Source organism: Anopheles maculipalpis, chromosome 2RL, assembly GCF_943734695.1.
Source record: "Anopheles maculipalpis chromosome 2RL, idAnoMacuDA_375_x, whole genome shotgun sequence".
In the NCBI taxonomy this organism is placed as follows: Eukaryota; Metazoa; Arthropoda; class Insecta; order Diptera; family Culicidae; genus Anopheles; species Anopheles maculipalpis.
In genome coordinates this window covers 19335147-19354068 of record NC_064871.1, presented here as the reverse complement: position 1 = coordinate 19354068, position 18922 = coordinate 19335147, and the positions used below count along the sequence as shown (strand labels likewise).

The 18922-nt window shown below is 40.3% G+C and overlaps 1 protein-coding gene across 2 annotated transcripts in view; it reads left to right on the top strand.

Moving 5' to 3' along the window:
- Positions 1 to 14488: 14488 nt before the first annotated feature.
- The window catches only part of LOC126556721 (TLD domain-containing protein 2), an 82799-nt gene continuing 78365 nt past the window's right edge, over positions 14489 to 18922 (top strand). The window contains exons 1-2 of one of the 2 annotated variants that reach the window (XM_050212183.1): positions 14489 to 14653; positions 15541 to 15694. In XM_050212183.1, coding sequence (XP_050068140.1) covers positions 14497 to 14653; positions 15541 to 15694 — 311 coding nt within the window. In that variant the 5' untranslated portion in view covers positions 14489 to 14496. Of the gene's footprint in view, positions 14654 to 15540; positions 15695 to 18922 lie in introns of those variants that run through there. The other variant, XM_050212173.1, reaches the window with a different exon arrangement.

The window sequence follows — 18922 nt, the reverse complement described above, 5'->3', positions numbered from 1 at the left end:
GTAAAACGGTACGGTCTCAAGTGAGGTGCTATCTCTGTGTGGACGATTTTCATCAAATTTTAATGAGTTTTTACTATACCGCTGCCAAAACAGCTTGCCGTTGACCTTTTTTCGAAACGGGGGTTTAAATTCTAAGCATTTGGGGACACGCAAAAAATCGCAACACCCATAAACCTCAACCTAACCCTATGGCGAAGGTTGTCTTATCGCACAAAGCACAAAGTCGGGCTTCACTGTGTGCAGGTGATAAAGCTTGGCAGAGAACGGGACCGGAAAGTGAGCACAGGCAGCAGGGCTCCAATAAACGCAATATACAACTCTGCGAGAAATGGGTGATTTTAGTGTGTTGAGGGATTGTCAGTTTTTGTGTAATATATTCGTCTCTCATTTGTTTAGTAAGAAAAAAGGCAATCCTGAGAATATAACGATGCGTAATGTTGGAAAATTGTCACTATCAGGAGGATTCATTGGCGAATATAATTATTAAATAAATCTATACAGACCACGACCCATTTTTGAGTTTAATTGCAGTATGGATGGTAGTTGAGTTTAACTGCAGTGTGGATGTATTCAATGGATTATTCGAAACTATATTGTTTTTGATGATTAAATACTGCTTTTTGATACCCACTTTTCCTCTAGCATATACTTTAACATTTTCATCCATACCGTCGATATTGATGTATAGCGATTGTAAGATTATTCTAAAAGCCCGAAACAATACCGTCAATAGAGATGTCATGCACGGTACACACTCTGTCGAGATTCGGCCGGTCTTGGGTTCTTAATGTTTATTCAGCCTATTATCATCATCAAACTCTGTCGAAGGTTGTGCGAAGCTGGACTTTTGTTTGTTGATGTTTGTTTACCGGTCGGGCAAGAGGTGTGAACTCAACGGGCAAGCGTTGCATAGCTGTAAATATCTTTTGATCGTTGTTAAAAGAAAAGATTAATAATTGAAATTCGATTGAAGTTTTCACAATGGCAGTAGAAATTGTGCTAGGTTATCTGGTGGGCAAGTGGTCAATAGCGTTACTGGTCTTCACACGACTAAGTCAAGAAGAGCCAGAAATGACAAGCCCGACACCTCTCAAGGTCGTAGAGCCAAAGAAGAAAATGTGTGGAAGTTTAGTCTTAAATTGTGTATAAGTGTCGGTAATAAATAATTTAATAATCAGAAGAAGTCTATCATAATATTTCACCCTTCAGAATTTAAATCGTTTTTTTTTCTTCTTACTGAACACATCGATTTACTGCTCAATACTGCTGCTTCACAGCCTGAACCAGACCTCATACTGCTCAACATTGTTATGCATCACAGCTGGATGTGAGTTTATCTCATCACTTTGGATAACAGCCTTGGAGGACGAAGCTCAATGGTTTAACCGATCCCATAATGGGTATGGTTATGGTAACGATAATGGGTTGCCTGGGCAGCTTTGCGCATTTATTGTCCGTGTGTAAGTTTGTATATGTTCTAAGGAGAATGTTTTATTTTTTGTGAGATTCTCATACTGTGTTTTTATTCTGTACTAGGCTTTATAAGGTGGGAAAAGCTTTATACATTTACAATAGAAATTTACAATGCATGTTACTTTATTGTAGCCTGCTGTCAATATCACGAGCTTCTTTTGCGCAGTTACTTTTAAATTAGTGAGTGCTGCGAATTGTCTACTTTTAGGCGCAAACAAAATGCTTTTGATTCAACACATTCTCCGCGTGTGGAAATTTGACGAAATGCTTCGCAAACCTGTTTGCACTTCGATCCCGAGGTACAGCAATCGTTTAGTTTAATACATATATACACTTCAACGAAAGAAAAAATGTAGTTTTTTCTCATAGATTTCGCGTATTGCTACCCACGATGCGAAAATAGGTATTATCGGAGCTATGGCGTGCGGACTATCACTGTGACCTAGTTTCAATCTTCAGTTTGCTCCTGCCCATTAGGACGTGTATGGCACAAAGCGAGGTTGTCGCTGTGTTCCGGAGGTCGTGATGCTAAGTCTATTTTTTTTTTGCCTCCATATAGTTCGCCCTCATGCTTAGGTAAAAATGCCGCTGAAAGGTACACCGTCACAAATTTTCCTCTCCACTGAGGCGTGCTTAGGATGCACGAAATATCCTGCTCCGTTTGGTGAGGTTTCCGAGTGTTGTTGATCGTGGGGAGGTATTTTTTTCGGTCTTCTTCTGCTTCCGGCTCTCGGTCCCACCCGTAGGTTGGGAAATTGTTCCCTTTCAAAAACGGTCGGTCTCGTTCTCAGCCGGTTTTTTACCGTACGTGAGATAATTTTCTGCTCTGTTCATTGCAGGGCTTCCACTTTCTTAAGTCTTTTTTTGCTGTAGGAAAATTACTTTCCTATCAAGTTCTATGTTCTATGGTTAGACTTCTTAGAGCCCGGCATGATCGAAGGAAGCAAAAAGGACTGAGAGAAAAGTGGCTATTTTTTTTCTTCTTCTTCTCCATCGACTCTCCATGGCCTCTCTTAACCATTAGACCAAACGTGCAACTCACGTTGTTGTTGAAGTGCTAGAAAAAAACACGATACACAAGCTCTTTTTAGTTATTTTCCGAAAACCGGAAGGACATCTTCTCGTGGGGTGTTGGGTGATGCTTTAATCCTTCGAGTTTGCGGCTGTTCGTTCGCTTGCCGTTCACAGCGCAGCAGATGGATCCAGAAACAGGTTTAATATGTGCCACCTCGTTTCATAGCCTTCTTCAGACGAAAGAAAGAGTTCTAGCAGAAAGGGGAAAAAGGTAGAAACGGCAAAATAAAAGAACCATTCTAAAATGTTGCTACCATTTCGATATGGGGTAAAAAATGGAATGACAAACGAAAACCATTCTTGCAATTTCGGGAATCATATAAGAAGAGCTCGTACGAAATGGAACCGGCATCATGACTCAAAAGCAGGTCGATTGTAATCGATTGGACGTTGCCGAACCCTGTGGCTAACATTGAGGCTTACGAAACAGAGAAAAATCTTTTCCTTCCCGTTTTGTACACAATTTCTAGCGTAAATAATGTATATATTATACAAATAAAATATCTTTTTGCCGCTTGTTCGCGTTTGCTAAACCATTCTCCAAGATATGGTTTCACTTCACCTCGTAGTGCCATACAAATGAGGCCAAACAAGAATGTCTTTCGTGTCAGTTACTTCCTCGTGTGTGTATGTCTTTTTTCTAGAATACTTCCTGAATATGTTATACGGGGACACAAAAGCGGAGCATGGAAATGATTGTTTTATCGATTGAAAGGCAAACAGCTACTTAGGGTGCCACCGTGCTTAGTGCTGTCATTCATCATCGGTTCTGACTGTGAAGTCTTTTGTACTTTTGTTTTGTTTTTTCCCATCTACATTCTTTTTTTTATATATTTCTTCAAATAATAACCTAGCAAAATAGATACATCAGCTAGTATGCGTTTCTGAAATCGATATCGCTTAAAGGAATTTGGTAAAATCTTACTCGACAACTTTTAAAAGTCCACTTCACGCAATCTAATTTTATAGAGAACTCCTCCTGCCTCCGCCTCACTAATGTGCCACGTGCACGTGCAAGCCACCAGTCCCAGTGTGGTGAGGAGGAAAAATGTTTTCCAATGATTGGACACACCCGACGAAGCACATTCCCAAGTGGTCGATTCTCGTTTATCGCTAATTGCGTCACTTAATGACTTTCGGCGACTGCCTTACTGCACGGTCTCAAACAATGGTTGGTCCGACCGTCCGTTCTGTGTGTCTGTGTGTGTTTGTGCCTTTTGCAAGAGAAAGACAAGTACGACCGGGAATGATTTCCCGATATTTGGATCCGTCCACACAACGAATTACGTGAGCCATTTAGCTGTGCAAGCTAGCTGCAGCTGAAACTAATTTCATCCTTTTCCCACCCATGCGCGAAACTTCCAGGATTGCTTTGGATTCCTTTTTACGCTGTGGCTTTAACATGTTGGAAAATTTCTTGTGTTCTTTTTCTCCGATTTCTGCTAAATATCTCCTCGCACCCTCACGTACGGCGAACGTTGTGTTTTATTTTGATAGCATCGCCTTGCTGACTTGCTGATGATCCTAAGATCGATCCTTTCGTTTGTTGCGGGGGGCAGGCGAAAATGAACATCTCTCGCCAAGGGAAGTGCGCTCACCACGAATACGCTCATTCATGCATGGCATTAGCGCCGTCGTCTTTACGTACGTACGTCCAGCGCATGGACGTTCACGCGTGTGTGTGATTTATGTGTGGTACAAAAGCTCGAAGTTCGTTTGCTGGCACAGATTGTACCGGGCGAGCGACGGCAAGTCATTGAAGATTTACTTCCCGCTTCCAAAGCATTGATAACATCATCATCCTTGGAAGGAAAGCTGAGATGAGGTTAGTCCTGTCTTTTGCCGGTAACGATATCGTGGCTTCTTTTTAACTGCTGCAAGATAATCTGTAAGACCAGCCGAGCCGATGAGTTTGGCTCCCCTTTTGCAGGCGGATATAACTTTTTACTCGCACTCCCGATAGCTGAGAAAAGACTGGCATCGTCATCGGGCACGTTATGCTGAATATGCTGAAGTAGACCAGATTTGGCAAGTGGCTCTTATGAAACCGCAAATTTGCTGTTATTTCTCCGAAAAAGAGCAATATCCAGCTACACAGGATGCTACATACGCACTATAAGCATTTAATGCCATGCTGTTTGGTCAAAGTTGGTACCGCAATAACGTTAACTGAAATTATAAAATGTTTGTCAGTTTACGATCAAATTACGGACTAGTAAGATAGCAAACGTTGCAAGCATCTGTAACTTTTCCTATTTTTACCATATGTCAGTTGTTGACTATTTTTCGCCTCCATCTAACGATAAGTGGCATTGTCTGGGCTCGATACCGCGAATGTTTAGTGGGTGCATAAGATGGAAGACATCTCGTTTGCGACTGAACATTTTAGCACGGAACGCGATGTTACGTGTCAAAGCAACCCCTCCAGGAGCAGCGTCTGCAAAGCGCCGACAAGCTCTTGAGCTGTCGAATTCTTCCATTCTGCTCCCTGGCCCTCTCCCTTCCCCTTCACACGCCCTACGGGTACACTTGTCGTGTACCGCTATTGATTGCTTGTTTCCAACATTCCACTTGAATTGCTGTCATCATGTCTTTCGCAAGTGCAATTAATCATGTCAAGATTCCTATGTCATTAATTTTCACTTGTTCTTTCGGTGCCGGCCTCCTTCCGGTTTGGCATCAGCTTCTTTCTACGTGTTTTGAACGCTTTGTTGACTTGGGCGCGAATAGTGTATGAGCAGCGATGGTAGAGTAGATCGATATGCGTGCGTGTGTGTCTCTCGGTGGCCCATCAACCAAAAACATTGTTACATAATTTGCGTACGAATGTGTGTTAGCAACCCAACAAAAGGGACGAAGGAAAGTTGGAGAAAAGGGATCCATTGTAGACGTTTCTTGTAACGAATCGTCTTGTTCGCCGTGCGTACGAGAACGGTGCTTTATCGTACGATAATGTTCGGTTCAAGCGCGTTGCGGGCGTTGCGAGGTGATGATCTCCGCAGTACGATTTTTGTCAAACATGATACCTTCAAAGCTACTTACGAGTACAGTACAGCAGCCAGGCTATTTGCAGAAATACAATATGTATGCTATCCTTCATCCAAAAGTCTGCACGAGATTGTTCGTCAATTTGTCGCTCGAGATTTTACACGATTTCTAATATGTAATTCAGTATTCATTTTCACCCCGTTTTGCAATTGTTCGCGTCAGAGTTTATGGAGAATATTTTTTTAGAACGAAATCCTACTGTTTATGCTCTAAAATTTGATCAGTCTTGTGATGCGCACATCCTATTTATTTTTGTGAATTTCAATCATAATCCTCCTTTCGTTACCTTACCGCTCACACTGCGCCATATTGACATAATCTTTATATTCTGCGGCATTGATGAAACCTTTGCTCAAACATAAAAATAACAACTTTAAAAGGTGTATCAAAACTCCGCTCCTCCATATCGGTATGAAAAGAGACATGTTTACCCAACTATTTTCTTTCCCAAAAAATGTTCACTGCCAAGATGCGCCATCGATTCGAGAGCCAGGTAATTGAATCTGATAAAGCGAACTTTATCATCATGGAACACATTTTTAAAGATACAAACGCACGTCAAAAAGTAAGTAGCTGGTGGGTTACAACCGATCGTCACTGACAATCTTAACCAATCTACAAACAGTGCATGCCCCGAGATGTGTGATTGTGTTTTGCGCTTGTCCTGGACGTTGTAGCCGTTGCTATTACCGTGTAATTGAATTTTATCGCCAACCGAACATAATTGCTTGTATATTGTCATCGTGAAGCATCGTGCATGCGGACCTACGGTGGAGTGCGCCCTGGACACTGTGTGACGCTGGAAAGCAAAAGTCCTACCACAATTCCTTTTCTTCCTCTCGCAGGACCGCCAATGGAAGAGCCTGCGCGCACGTCTTTTTTTTGGTGGAGTGGTATTTGAATCTGGCTAATCCTAATTTAATTGAGACTGATGACACAAAACGTGACCTCAGTCAACCGATTTTAGCTACGCGAACCGCACCGTTGGCAGTGGCATGTGGGGAGAGTTATGCTTTGGTGAAGTGCTTCGGGTTTTGTTCATTGCCGTTGCTCGCTTAACTAAGCTAAACTAACGCCCAGGAACGTCGCCGTACGGTAACTAGCGATTGTGGGTTTTTTCTTCTACTTTATTTTTTGAAAATAAAATATTAACCCATTTGAGCCAACCTCATCTTCTCAGATGATGTGGGCATGTGGGTGTAAAAGCTTATAAAGCGAGAAAAGGATTATGCTCGAGTTTTTCTACCGAAGGGTGAAAATTACTTTGTTTAGGATCAACCGTTCCTGGACGTCAAATCGTTTCCTGCAGTGGTGTGCGAACAAAACGAGAGAGAAAGAAAACGTCACGATTACACTTTATGCTTCCACCGATGGTGGGCAGATAATGCCATGAAGCTCTGACGACGTAAATGCGGCCTTTTTTCCGAGGAAATTTATGTGGCAAGCTTTACGCTGCCAGATGGGATGGAAATGTGTGCAAGGCCGATGAGAAGTACCGATGTGTACTATTTTTCTTTAGCATCGCGATGGAAAATTTGTTTTACACAGGACTTTCACCGAAACCCATTCAACCGCACGCAAACATAAAATGGAAATTTTATTCGCTTGCTGGCAAAAGGACAAGCAGAAGTTAATGATTTACTTTGTGTAAGGGTGCGCTTTGTACGTGACGTTTACTGATAATGTTCATTTTGTGGGAAAAAGGTGTCTCCTGTGCTGGTAGTTTATAAATTTTGTTGTCTAAAACCCATATGCTCATAATTTTACGGGAGTTTTTAATATGTAAATAATAATCAAAGCCCTTCATCTTCTTTTTTCTGTTTTGTTTAATGATATCAGTATGATTTGTATAGATAAAATAGTAAATTATTCGTCAGCAACATGAGAAGAATGAAATTGTGCTAAGCATTTAAGAAAACTTGTGTAGCACAATGTCACTAGCAGAACACTATCTGGCAAACTAGTGGCAACAAGCACCGATTGCGCGACGAGATGTTGGATTTCCAAAAGGGTTTTATCGTCCTTGACCCATGAAAGCTAACAAGTACGCTTTCGAGATTGTTTTGGAAATGGAACACTCAACAGTTGTTAATAATTGGACGGCCGCCAGACCGGCCAACTATTTGGATCCGTTTTGCGCTGTGGCTCGCGGCCGATCGAGAAGTGACAATCGATGTGCAACGGAAAAAGCATTTTCGTAATGGAAGTAGGTTAATTTTCTCGAGACTTCAATATGAGCCAAAAAAATGTCCAATGTCGTCTAGCATTTCGAGCTTATCAATTTACAAAAGACGAGTTTGAAAGGTTTGGATTTAGACTTGATTTTGTATAATTGAACAATAAATTATTTTGAATGCATCTGGAATATACAAATCATATTAGATTCTATAACACTAACAGATAATAGCTAATAGAACACATAATAGATTCATTCACTATTTAGCAATACATACAATAAATTTGGAATATATTAACTGCAGCGCACAAACCTGCACCAAGAGAGGTCCTTCAATAATCTGTCCTTCTTCGAAGGAAAAGCTTTCTTTAACATTTTGCCATATGGTCTAGAGAGCAAACCGTTGGTATTTACGAGTGGTATTTCATAGGATTTTTACTAAGATTCAATGTGAAGCTGCATATGAAAACGATTGTTCGATTCTCAACATCAATCAGATCTAACACAATCGAATACGAATACACAATGGGAAAAAAGAAAGGAAGGATATGGTGTATTTATCACATTGATGAATGCTCTAGAGGTTTTGAAACTCATCTTTGTAGTTCATTTGCTTTTCCTCTCCTTCGTTCGATGCAGTATGCCGGAAAAAATTGCCACGGAAAATACTTTTCGGTTAAAAAAAATCGTCGTCAGAGGCCTTTTCTGTCGATCTAATGTTTGTTGTGAATGTATATAAAATTTGATTTTTTTTATTCATAAAGGACCGGGCAGTATTGCTTACAGTAAACTTAAAAGTAAGATACTCCTTTCACCTTTGCTGGGAGACATTTCCTTCTCCGAGCCGTGAAAGGGCATCATATTCCGGGTGTGCTCGGTTGTTACGTTGCGTATGTTCCGTCATCCAAAGCCAAAGTCGTGTTCATAGTGAGGGTCTTATCGTGTGAGGGCACCTTATCCCGGGGTGTGTGCGGGCGTTACCATGCTCGTGGTCCAGATGGTAGCGTTGGTTTTGATCGTTTTTTGAATCTTTGAAATGGATTCGAAGATTCCTTCATTGTGTCCTTCTTCTCTCTTTCGCTGGTTTGTCCGTCCATAGCATCGGTCGGTGCAACTTCCATCACCATCACCATTTATACAAGCGTGGTACAACACTTATAAGACAGACAAACAGTGGAAGTAGTGGGGGGGGGGGGGGGGTGAAGGGGATCACACTAATAATCCGTTAACACGGCAAAAAAGGAAGATAGTTTTCAGGTAGACCTCGTCGCAGTGTCCCAGCCTGTCCCGAGTTGGAGTGTTTTTCAACTTTCCAATGCCCTGGACTGCGTCCAACAAGGCGAGTTGAGCAGCCTCGTATTCCACACAAGGCCGTAGAAGATGATCTATGTCATGGTATCCGAGGCCGCTGCCACATACTTTGGAGTCGACCTGTCCTATACGCTGGAGATGCGCGCCCAAAGCGAAATGCCTTAGCCAAGACATCATTCGAATGAACGCACGATCACCTGAGATGCCGTGGAACCAAGGGTTCAAGGACACTTGGGGAGTGGTCGAATATAGAAACCTCCCGAGCTCATCGTTGTCCCACAAATTCGGCCACCGAGCCATGCAGAGAGACTGTGGGGCACGCATGTACTCGAGAGGTAGGATAAGCCAGTCGAAAAAGGGCCTTCCGAAGCACCCTGTTTGGTCAATTGGTCTGCCTTTTCATTGCCGAAAATACCGCAATGTATAGGCAGCCAAACAAGAGGTATCCGGAATGATTTCTCAAACAATTAGTTTAAGTCCTTTAAAATTTCTTTTATGAACTAGTCCGGGCTCTTAATAGCCTTCACAGATTTAAGAGCGCTTAAACTGTCCGAGAATATAAAATATTCGTCTGGAAGACAAGCACTTATTATCAACAAGGCGTAAAAGATTGCGGCGAGCTCCGCTACATATATCGAGCATGGCTGGCGTAGTTGTAAATATGTCTCGGATACCATGTTATATACGCCAAAACCGATGCCCTGGTCTGATGAGGATCCGTAAGTATAAAAATGGTTGCTGCTCGAATGGCCATACTTTTCAACAAAAATGCTGGGATTAGCCCTCCTCCGAAGACTATCGGGGATGGACTTAGCGACATCGTGTGAGTTGATTTCATACAACCCAATGCGATTCTAAGACAACGGTACTGGATACATTCAAGATGGATCAGATGCGACTTGGAATATTTGATAATTTATGATGAAACTAAGTCCTATTAATATGGAAGTTTTTTAAAGCGTTATGCAGGATATAAATCGCTTTTGGCGTTCAAGTTACTGCAAAACCGTGAATTGAATTAATTGATTTATACAATAGTTTGTTGAAAATACAAACAAATATTCCACACCGTTTGATTGACCTACTTATAGGGAAGCATAACCGCATGCAAGAGCATTATCGACTTGGATTGTTTTTATTTCGCACTTGAGTTGATGCTTTTGCTGCTGTTATTGGTATATGCGGTACCGTGATTTGTAAGAAAGGATTCAGAGAAATGTAGTTTAACTGTCAACTCGATGAATGCTATGCCATTTACAATACGACGACTATTTTTATAACTATCATATTGTACAACCATTCAGCGTTGCACAGATGTCGCTGTCATGTTGTTTCGATGCTGAAAGCTATTTCCTTCAGCCGGCGAAACAAGCGATTTGCTTTATTTGATTCGACATCTGGTGTATTTTTGCGTTATGCAATTGTCATTTACAGCATGATCTTTCGTACTGTGCTTTGATGAATCTGTTGAAGTGTATTTCTAAAATAAAATTTAAGTAATTGAAACTGTTTGAACCCAAACCTGACGCAGGGGATCTCATCTCACAGTAAAATATTATAAATATTATTAAATCGAGTTGAAATAGACTCAATTTCTTGTTTAGGAAACAACTATTCAATAATTGTAATTGTAGTGTTAATCTTGTTTCAACCAATTATAAACATGTAAACCTATAATTAATTTTACCCTTTTTTCTCGTTTCAGGTGAGTGTAATTCAACCTGCCAAAGGATCGTTCTGCTCGTGTTGATTTGAATTGTAATGTACTTCTTATGCACTTGTTCATGCCATATGCGTTGTGTTTGCGTGAGTGTGTGTTCTATATACGTAAAGTTTTTGATATTTTCATTCGTTTTTTTATTTTGCTATTTCTTGAGGAAAAAAAACCGACATTCCAATTACAATGTGAACGCCATAATAATTATGTGCGCCTGTTAATACGCTTCATTTACGTTGCTAATGGTGTCGAAATAATTTGTATTGGAGGTTTACGTAATATAAAGCGTCCGTAACCTACGAACTATACGAACAAAATAGTAAGCGGATTTTAACAGGGAAGCACTGCCAGATAGGTTCGTAATTTACGACGCATTTCATACGTTTACATCGCAATAGCCCGTACTTCGTTGTTTTTATTGCTTTAGTTCTCGAAAGATGCTTTATTTAAAAGCATCTGTCCTGTATCCATTCTTCTTGGTATTAAGCAATGTAGCAGAGGCTGTTGAAAATTATAAAAGAAAGAAAAATACGTTTGAATTTGTTGTTGTTATTCCTAAAAACCTGTTCTTATAGTTATCTTACGTAGAAGAACAGACAGAGTCATTAAAAAATGTTTTATTGCTTGCATTGCGATAGAATTTAATTCTCGTTAAGCGTTTGTATTGTAGTGATCCTCAGTGTATTTATTTTAGAACTTTTTTTTTTTAATTTCAATATACAAAACATTTCCTACTTCTTCTTGTACTGATAAAATGAGCTGAACACATACACAGCACGAAATCTGCCAGTTGTCGCTTAGAATGTTGCACAATTAGGGTTTGCAACGATACTTATTGCAATCGTACGGACTCGTTGCCTGAATTTTACTTCTATAACCTAACGCCTCGTTACCTTTTTGTGCTTATGAGTGAGTTTGTACACACGTTTTGTTTGAATTTTTCACCTCAACCTCTACACCGGTGTAAATATGTTTTTTTTCTCTTTCTTCTGTTGGATTTCTTCTACTCTCAGTGTGAGTTTGATTTTCTGTTCTCGTTGTTTATTGGCACGATTTTAAATCCCACATTTTTCCTCTCCTTGAGTGATTGTTGCAGTTTGGCCTATTGTTATTTTTTCCCCGTTTCTAATGAGTGTTTTCAAATTAATGTCTGATTTGAATTGCATACTATTATTTCCTTTACTGGTATATGCAAAACTAAATTTCTGCGTTTTTGTTCTCGAATTTCGTAGATATCTTATCTACACATTGTTGTTACCTGAATGGTACGATAACCGTAAATTCTGATCTAATAATTTTGTATTTTCTTCTCTTTGTCTTTTGGTTTCTTTTTCCTCTCTTCCGATTATTTTGGATTCTCCTTTCTTTCAGGATCAAACAATTGGCAACCGATTAAGTTTGTGCTTTCGAACTGACAAAAAAAAGCTCACCGTTTGTTTATGTTCTCTCTTCCGGCAACGCGTTGTTTTGTTTCTCTCTTTCTCTCTATTTTCAACCTTAACATGTGATGTCACCTTGCAAAAAATGTTTGAGTGCATTGTAAAACTCTACTTGCCGCGAGTATTGTTTTCTATCGATGCACCAAAAGCATCCTAGTAAATTGGTGCATGGATGTTGTTGGAATTAACTCTCACGTTTGTCGGACTGTTAAAAACTGACCGTTTCCTTCCGACATCACTACTCAAACACACGAAGCCACCTACACCCAGTACGCATATTTTCTAATCACTTTCAGTACCATGAACACCGTTAAGCCGAACATTTACACACAATCGGAACTGTTTACCGTGAAGCAATTTCATAAAATCTTTTGTTCATCCTTTCTTCATCCCTTCTAAAGTACAATGAGTACAGTTTGTTAAGGTGTGTGTAAAAATCGTAGCGACTTGCCTCATCAGGGTAAAAAACGTCAAGAGAACGATCGAACGATACACTCAGCACCAGGCGCCTCCATCGATTCACTGCAGTTTCCACAAATGTATGTGTTTCATTCTATCACTTCTACCTCTAAACATCACTCTATTTGAACTCATGCTAAGCTATTTTCTTCTTCTCATATTTACGTTCGTCTTTCACCCGTTCTTTCTTCTTGTTGAATTGTTTAGTTTCTTACACACTCTGCTTTGTGTCTGTGTTTTGTCAGTATTACGATATATCTCTTCTTCTACGCTCTTGTGCATATCTTCTTTACGTACCTATTTTTCCGCCATCATTCAACGCTCGCTCTATAAAAGGTTCATTTTTCATTACCATTACCTGGCTTTGCAGCGTTTTCCTGTGTTGTGCCGTGTGTTGTGTTGTGCGTTCACCAACCGTGTTGTGTTGCTTTATCGGAAAGATGACTTTTGCGCTAGCGTAGTGGTGTTTTATTTTATCAAACCTATAGTTTAAGCGAAATCAGAGCTATTTTCCTTGCCAGCTAACGGGTGCAACTGGTTGCAATTGGATTATTGTTCATTCGTGTTTTCTTTTAACATTTGGTTGACTTGGGTCTGCATAGTCTTTTGGTAGGGTTTTAAACGTGATACGTTGACTTTTGTAACTAAAAATTTTACATGATATTTTCGTCTTTTATAGATAATACTGTAATTGATTTGATAACAATGGTTATTCCCTCGACATGACTCTTGCACGTCAAAAATGGATTGAAAATGTAATCTCACTCCCCATTTTTAGAACGCCTAACAGTATGCAATGTGCATATGCAATGTATTCATATGCGTTGTTGTCTTGGCAAAACAAAATACAATCGAAATGATAGGTAGGAGACTGTTTTTATGTTGTAGACTTTCGCTATTTACCTAATATTGCAACCGTTTGCGTAAAGCAGAGCTTTGAGAGCTAAGCCGGAACGTAACGACCATAAATGAATGATTATTGGAAAACTTCCTTCCTAACTGATTATTTGGTTATCATTGCCGATATTGCAGACGTAAACATGTGGCTCATTTCTCTTTTCCATTGATTCCGTTAGAAAATGAATTGAAATGCGTAAGCCGTAATTGTCAAACTTTGACAATGAATTGGCTTTGATTGCTGCCTGGACAAAGTTGTGCAAAGTGTCTTTTTTCACCGCTAGAAATAGTATGTGGTAATGATAAATAAGTGTGTGTGTAAATGTTGGTTGGTTTCGTTTTAGCGAAGGAAATATGTATCATTCCCATCCTGTTAATTTCGTAAGTGTAGTGCTAAAATGAAGAAATGAAAAGGACAATATATTTGACAGCGATTGTCACCGTAAATATCGAAGTGCATTTATTCACAAAACGATTTAAGTCGAATTAGCAATCGTGGAAGCTAATTGTATAAAAATTGCAATGAGGTAAGCCAAGATTGCGTTTCTTCATAAGAAATGGGCCATCGTTTATATGCACCAATTTTTTTTCTGTTCCTTAGATAGGCTAGCAAACGCTAAGAACAGTACTTAGTTTTGCATGGATTCTGGACATGCTTGCCGATGCGTGCTCGTAATCCATTAGACTTCCATCCAGTCCACCTTCAAACTCAGTACCCTGCTTGGCTCCGATCATCGTTTCCGATTAGTTTTTCATCATCTTTACGCGCTCCATCGAGGACACTTTTGAGCTAAGGAGTAAGCGCACGTGCCCCCACTAGTATCGCTCTACCAAGCGCATCCAGTACACACGCGATCCGTTTGCTTTTGTGCGCCAGCAGCCTCACCACACTCTCTTTAGCTATGACAACGCCATCTCGCGACTGCTCACCGAAGCAGCGCACATTCAGTGCTGCAGGAGCGGGTGGCTTTAGCGCGCATACCTCATCCTCGTCGTCGCTCGCTTCTTCGACGGCTGGTAATGCAAATTCCATCGAATCATCGCTGTCGTTCGCTAGCGGTACGTTTTGCGCTTGCTAAAGTAAATGTTTTTGGTTAATGTTTTAAGTTTTCGTCTAAAGTTTTATGTGCTCGCAGTCACGTTTATCTTAGGTTTGACACATTCAACAACAACATAATTATCATTGTATTTTGGAAGAGTTTTATTTTTGTTGTTCGTTACATTTCAGTTGGTTCAATTGGTGCATATTTATCTACTCATTGGTATGGTTTCTTTTCAATTTGGTTATTTATTTATAAGAGAATTGTTTTTTGAAATATTTTGTAGATATACTCTAATAGTCTTTTGTTGCGAATACATTAATTAAAAAAGAATTTTGATGAATGAGTTCATCGTCTCTTCGGTATTTGTATTTTTTTGTCATTCATATTATATCGTATCATAATTTCCTCTGTTCAAGCGTAATATTCTTTTCACCAAAGACTTCAATACAAAAGAAATTCTCATCGTTCTTAAGCTATTTGTTGTTGCAATGCATAATCGTCGAATTCTTTGAATTACGTTGATAAAGTTTTGTTCTTGTTCCTTTTTCTTCTACAAAAAAAAATATCATTAATGCTGCAACTGGGTCATCGCTTCATCTCAATTTAATCAATCCATTACAAATGAAACAAAAATAAAAACAACTTACACCAACTACAACCACACTCCTCACAATTCCGTCACTGTCGATCCTTTCGTTCTGCCGTATTCTGCCGGCCAAACATTCTGTTTATGATCGTGTTGCCATTCTCTGGCCACCCCTTCGCAAAACACATCATTCCAAACACGCTGTCGTTAAAAAAAAACAACAACAAATAAACAATATTCGCCACACAATCGTAAACGCATGCCCGTGCGGTTCGCATCACCTTCCACCGTTCATCAACCACCGGTCCCGCCATCAGTCAGCGGTAGTCCGACGAAACTGTCGCTCTTCGGTAGCAATAAAATGTCGACAACTGGCAGCCCACCAACTTTACCGACCGGGCCCGGTCCTAGCCGGCAGCGTTCCCTGCGAGATCGACTGCGTGAGGGCATTACCGGAAGTCTCACCTGGCAGTAAGTTTTCCGTTCCGTTGTTTCTGCTCTTTTCATTTTTCTGTTTTTTTTTTTTTGTTCTCACTCGGTTGTTTTCTGGACCTAACGTACCTGCCTGTGATAGAAGTTCGGTAGTGAACAAGTAGATGCCTAGAAGTATATCGACAGTAGCGAAATTGTTTCACCTTCTTCGTTCTTAGCACAACATTTTAGCTCACTAGCGCAGTCTGCTGCCTTAGATTCACGCAGTTTCACGCGATTATATTTAAGCGTTGCAGTAGAAGCAATGCATCATATCGAGTACATTAGTTAGTTCCATGTAGACAAACCAAAATACTTCTAAACAGTGTGTGCGTTTATGGAAATCCGCGTGTTTTTAATGTACGATCATGGAAGCAATCTATTCATTCCTTCTTTAAAAGGGAGTAATTTTAAAATTTTCACAAACATGTTTACTCCTGATTCTATAATACTGTAACTAAATGAACGATTGTTTTTATTAATAGCTGTTACTTTCTCTACTTCACTTTGTGGTTTTTATCCTTTGTTGTGATGCGTGTTTTTCAAGAATAATATTGATACAAAAAAATAGGACCAATAATCCCTACCTAGTTACAAAACGGAACCCGTTCGACCATTGTGCGTCGAGAAAACGTGAATCGCTTAGACCGGTTTATGATCGAATTCTTCCTCGAATAAAGATGTGTGTGTGTGTGTGTGTGTATATATGCAAGTGTGGGCGCCCTGTTTATAGGCAGTTTTTTGATACGCATCTCGCTCTAACAATTTGCGGCGAGAATGGTAGGATGATTATAAAATACTGGATCGAACAAGAATCATGACACTCATTAACGCCATCGCGCCGCCGATTCTCGATTATTAAATGCCGCCTTATAGATGGTCAACATGCCCGTGTGTGCGCTGCAGGCAACCAGAAAGGAGGCCATTTCCGCAACCGGAAACCTGTCTGGCGTGATCTCTCGTAGGTCTCCACCGTAAAGTTGAATTCACGCGCACACATCGAGCCGCGGCTTAAACCACGTGCGTTGTAAAACATGGCGTTGTCACGATTCAAAAAAAGAAGAAAAAAAAAACACCAGGCAACGACAGGCGATTGATGTTAGTAGTGAGTTTGCATTTGTGGTTTGGTGTAAAATTGTTCAACTGTTTGGCTCCATACATTTATTTCAACCAATCACGGAAAGGGTAAAGTAGTAAAAAAAATCGTTGTCATCTTCATAAAATAAAAACAAACATGTTTGCTTTAAGTTTAACAGTGTATGAAAGCTGTGTCGAGTTCGCCTAAGCCTTCGCTTTAATGTTGCTGGCACTTGCTGTTTTCATGTACTTTGGTAATAATGTGTTGTTAGTGAAGTAAGTCGCATTATTGTTAGCTAAGTAGTTTGCATGAACTTTGAACGTATCGTCGAATACAATGTAAAAGAAATTTTTAAAATTAATTGTAGACAAAAAACCTTACTTAAATTCGTGAAAACGTAAGTATAATTTGTATATTTTCTCGTTAATCAATCATTCCATTTCAATAGAAATTACTGGCTCTTCACTTGTACTCACTCACTTGTTCACTTGTGCGATCTTTTCAGCAATTATTACATGTTACTTTCAAATTTTGTGATATTTTTTATGATAAATTTTACTTAAAAAACTACATTCGTAGTTATAAATCCAAGAACAATTTATATTTCTCTAAATATTCAACATTTACTGTAAAGAGCACCCCAACATTCATCATTGCTTGTTGGTAAAAAGAATAAAATTCTGGGTTAGCAAAAATAGCAACTTGGTCACTCAGTGAGTGCTGCCACAAAATGGTTTCCTTCGGGATGGATTGTATCAATGATAGGCGTGATTGAAGTATCAGTTTCAATTTATTCTAACCTTTGGTTGTGTTTCGCCAATTTCATCCAATCAAACAGCACCCCGAAGGCGACAGGCCCAGAGAATCGCCGTCACCTTCGAATCGTTTGTTGTTCGGGGCAGTTCAATCACTCAATTGAACGCATGTACGCAGAAGAATAGCACTAAACGCTAGCAAATATAGCGCATTCTGGTGTCGCCACTAACAAACTGACCGTTCTGTGACTGGTGGTGATGAACGTGACTTGTCACATTTCGGTGACGTTTAGTTTTGGCTCTCGCCGGCCGAATTCTATTAACTTTCCAGTTTTGACTTGCCCGTTCGGCACGAACAAAAGCAAAACAAATAAAAAAAAAACAACCCCGGAATCGAGCGGCCACATCCGGCGTGCTGAGGTGCGATGGTTTAAGAGCGTTCTTTCGTGCGTGTTTTTTGGTTTGCGTGCAAACTTACAGACACGATCGGAATCTGTGATTATGCATATTAAATTAGATGTGTCACGAATTTAGTAGCTCCCAAATTCAGCTACCTCGTACGGCCCGAAATGACGGTGCATTTTAATGTGACCCAGCCAACCTGTTTTGTAAATTTTATCTGCCATATTAGCCTGCAAAATGGATTCCCTTTTTCATTGGTGACAGCTGTTTTGACGCAGCATAAGCAAATTAATGACCTGAGTTCGGAGCGCTCTCAGTGGCGGAAGGCAATGAGTTCTATTTCGTGAACGATTGTTACCATTATTCAGAGATTCATTGCGTAAAGTGGGTGGACATCGCAGTCCGTCGGTGGATGTGTACCGGTCAAAACGAATCCGCCTATGCAATATCCCACCTGTCATCTAACCGTGGCTGTGTTGACGGGTAACGGCCCAAGCCCGACAGCGAACGCAAAACCCCAGGTTCAAACAGTTTTGCTACACAATAGCAAAGAAGTCAACGAGTGTGTTTTTGGTTTCCATGTTCCGTTGTTCACCGTCTGAAGCTGAAGCTGTCATTCGTGCACAACAGCCTACGCAACTAGCGCGACCCGTGTCTGTCACCTCCGGCTCGTCGTCGCGATGGCTTGTGACCTTGCGTTGCCGAGTGGCCCTTTAACTTAACTTGTACAGGTCAGATTGGCAGGTTTCACGTTGTCTGCAGATGACGGAAGTGGTGTTTTGGTTTTGAATCTAAGGGGAAGGAAAATACACCTTTCGAGTTGATGATGTGTCCCACAACATGGTTTATTTTTCAAACCTATCGACCGTCAAATTCGAATGCCCTTTTTAAATGGTACACAATGTTTTATTTTTTTAAGAAACGACCGTCGAAGGTAATAGGATTTAAGGGCTTTAAATAGAGTGTGGATGGTTCTGGGTATGGATACTGTTG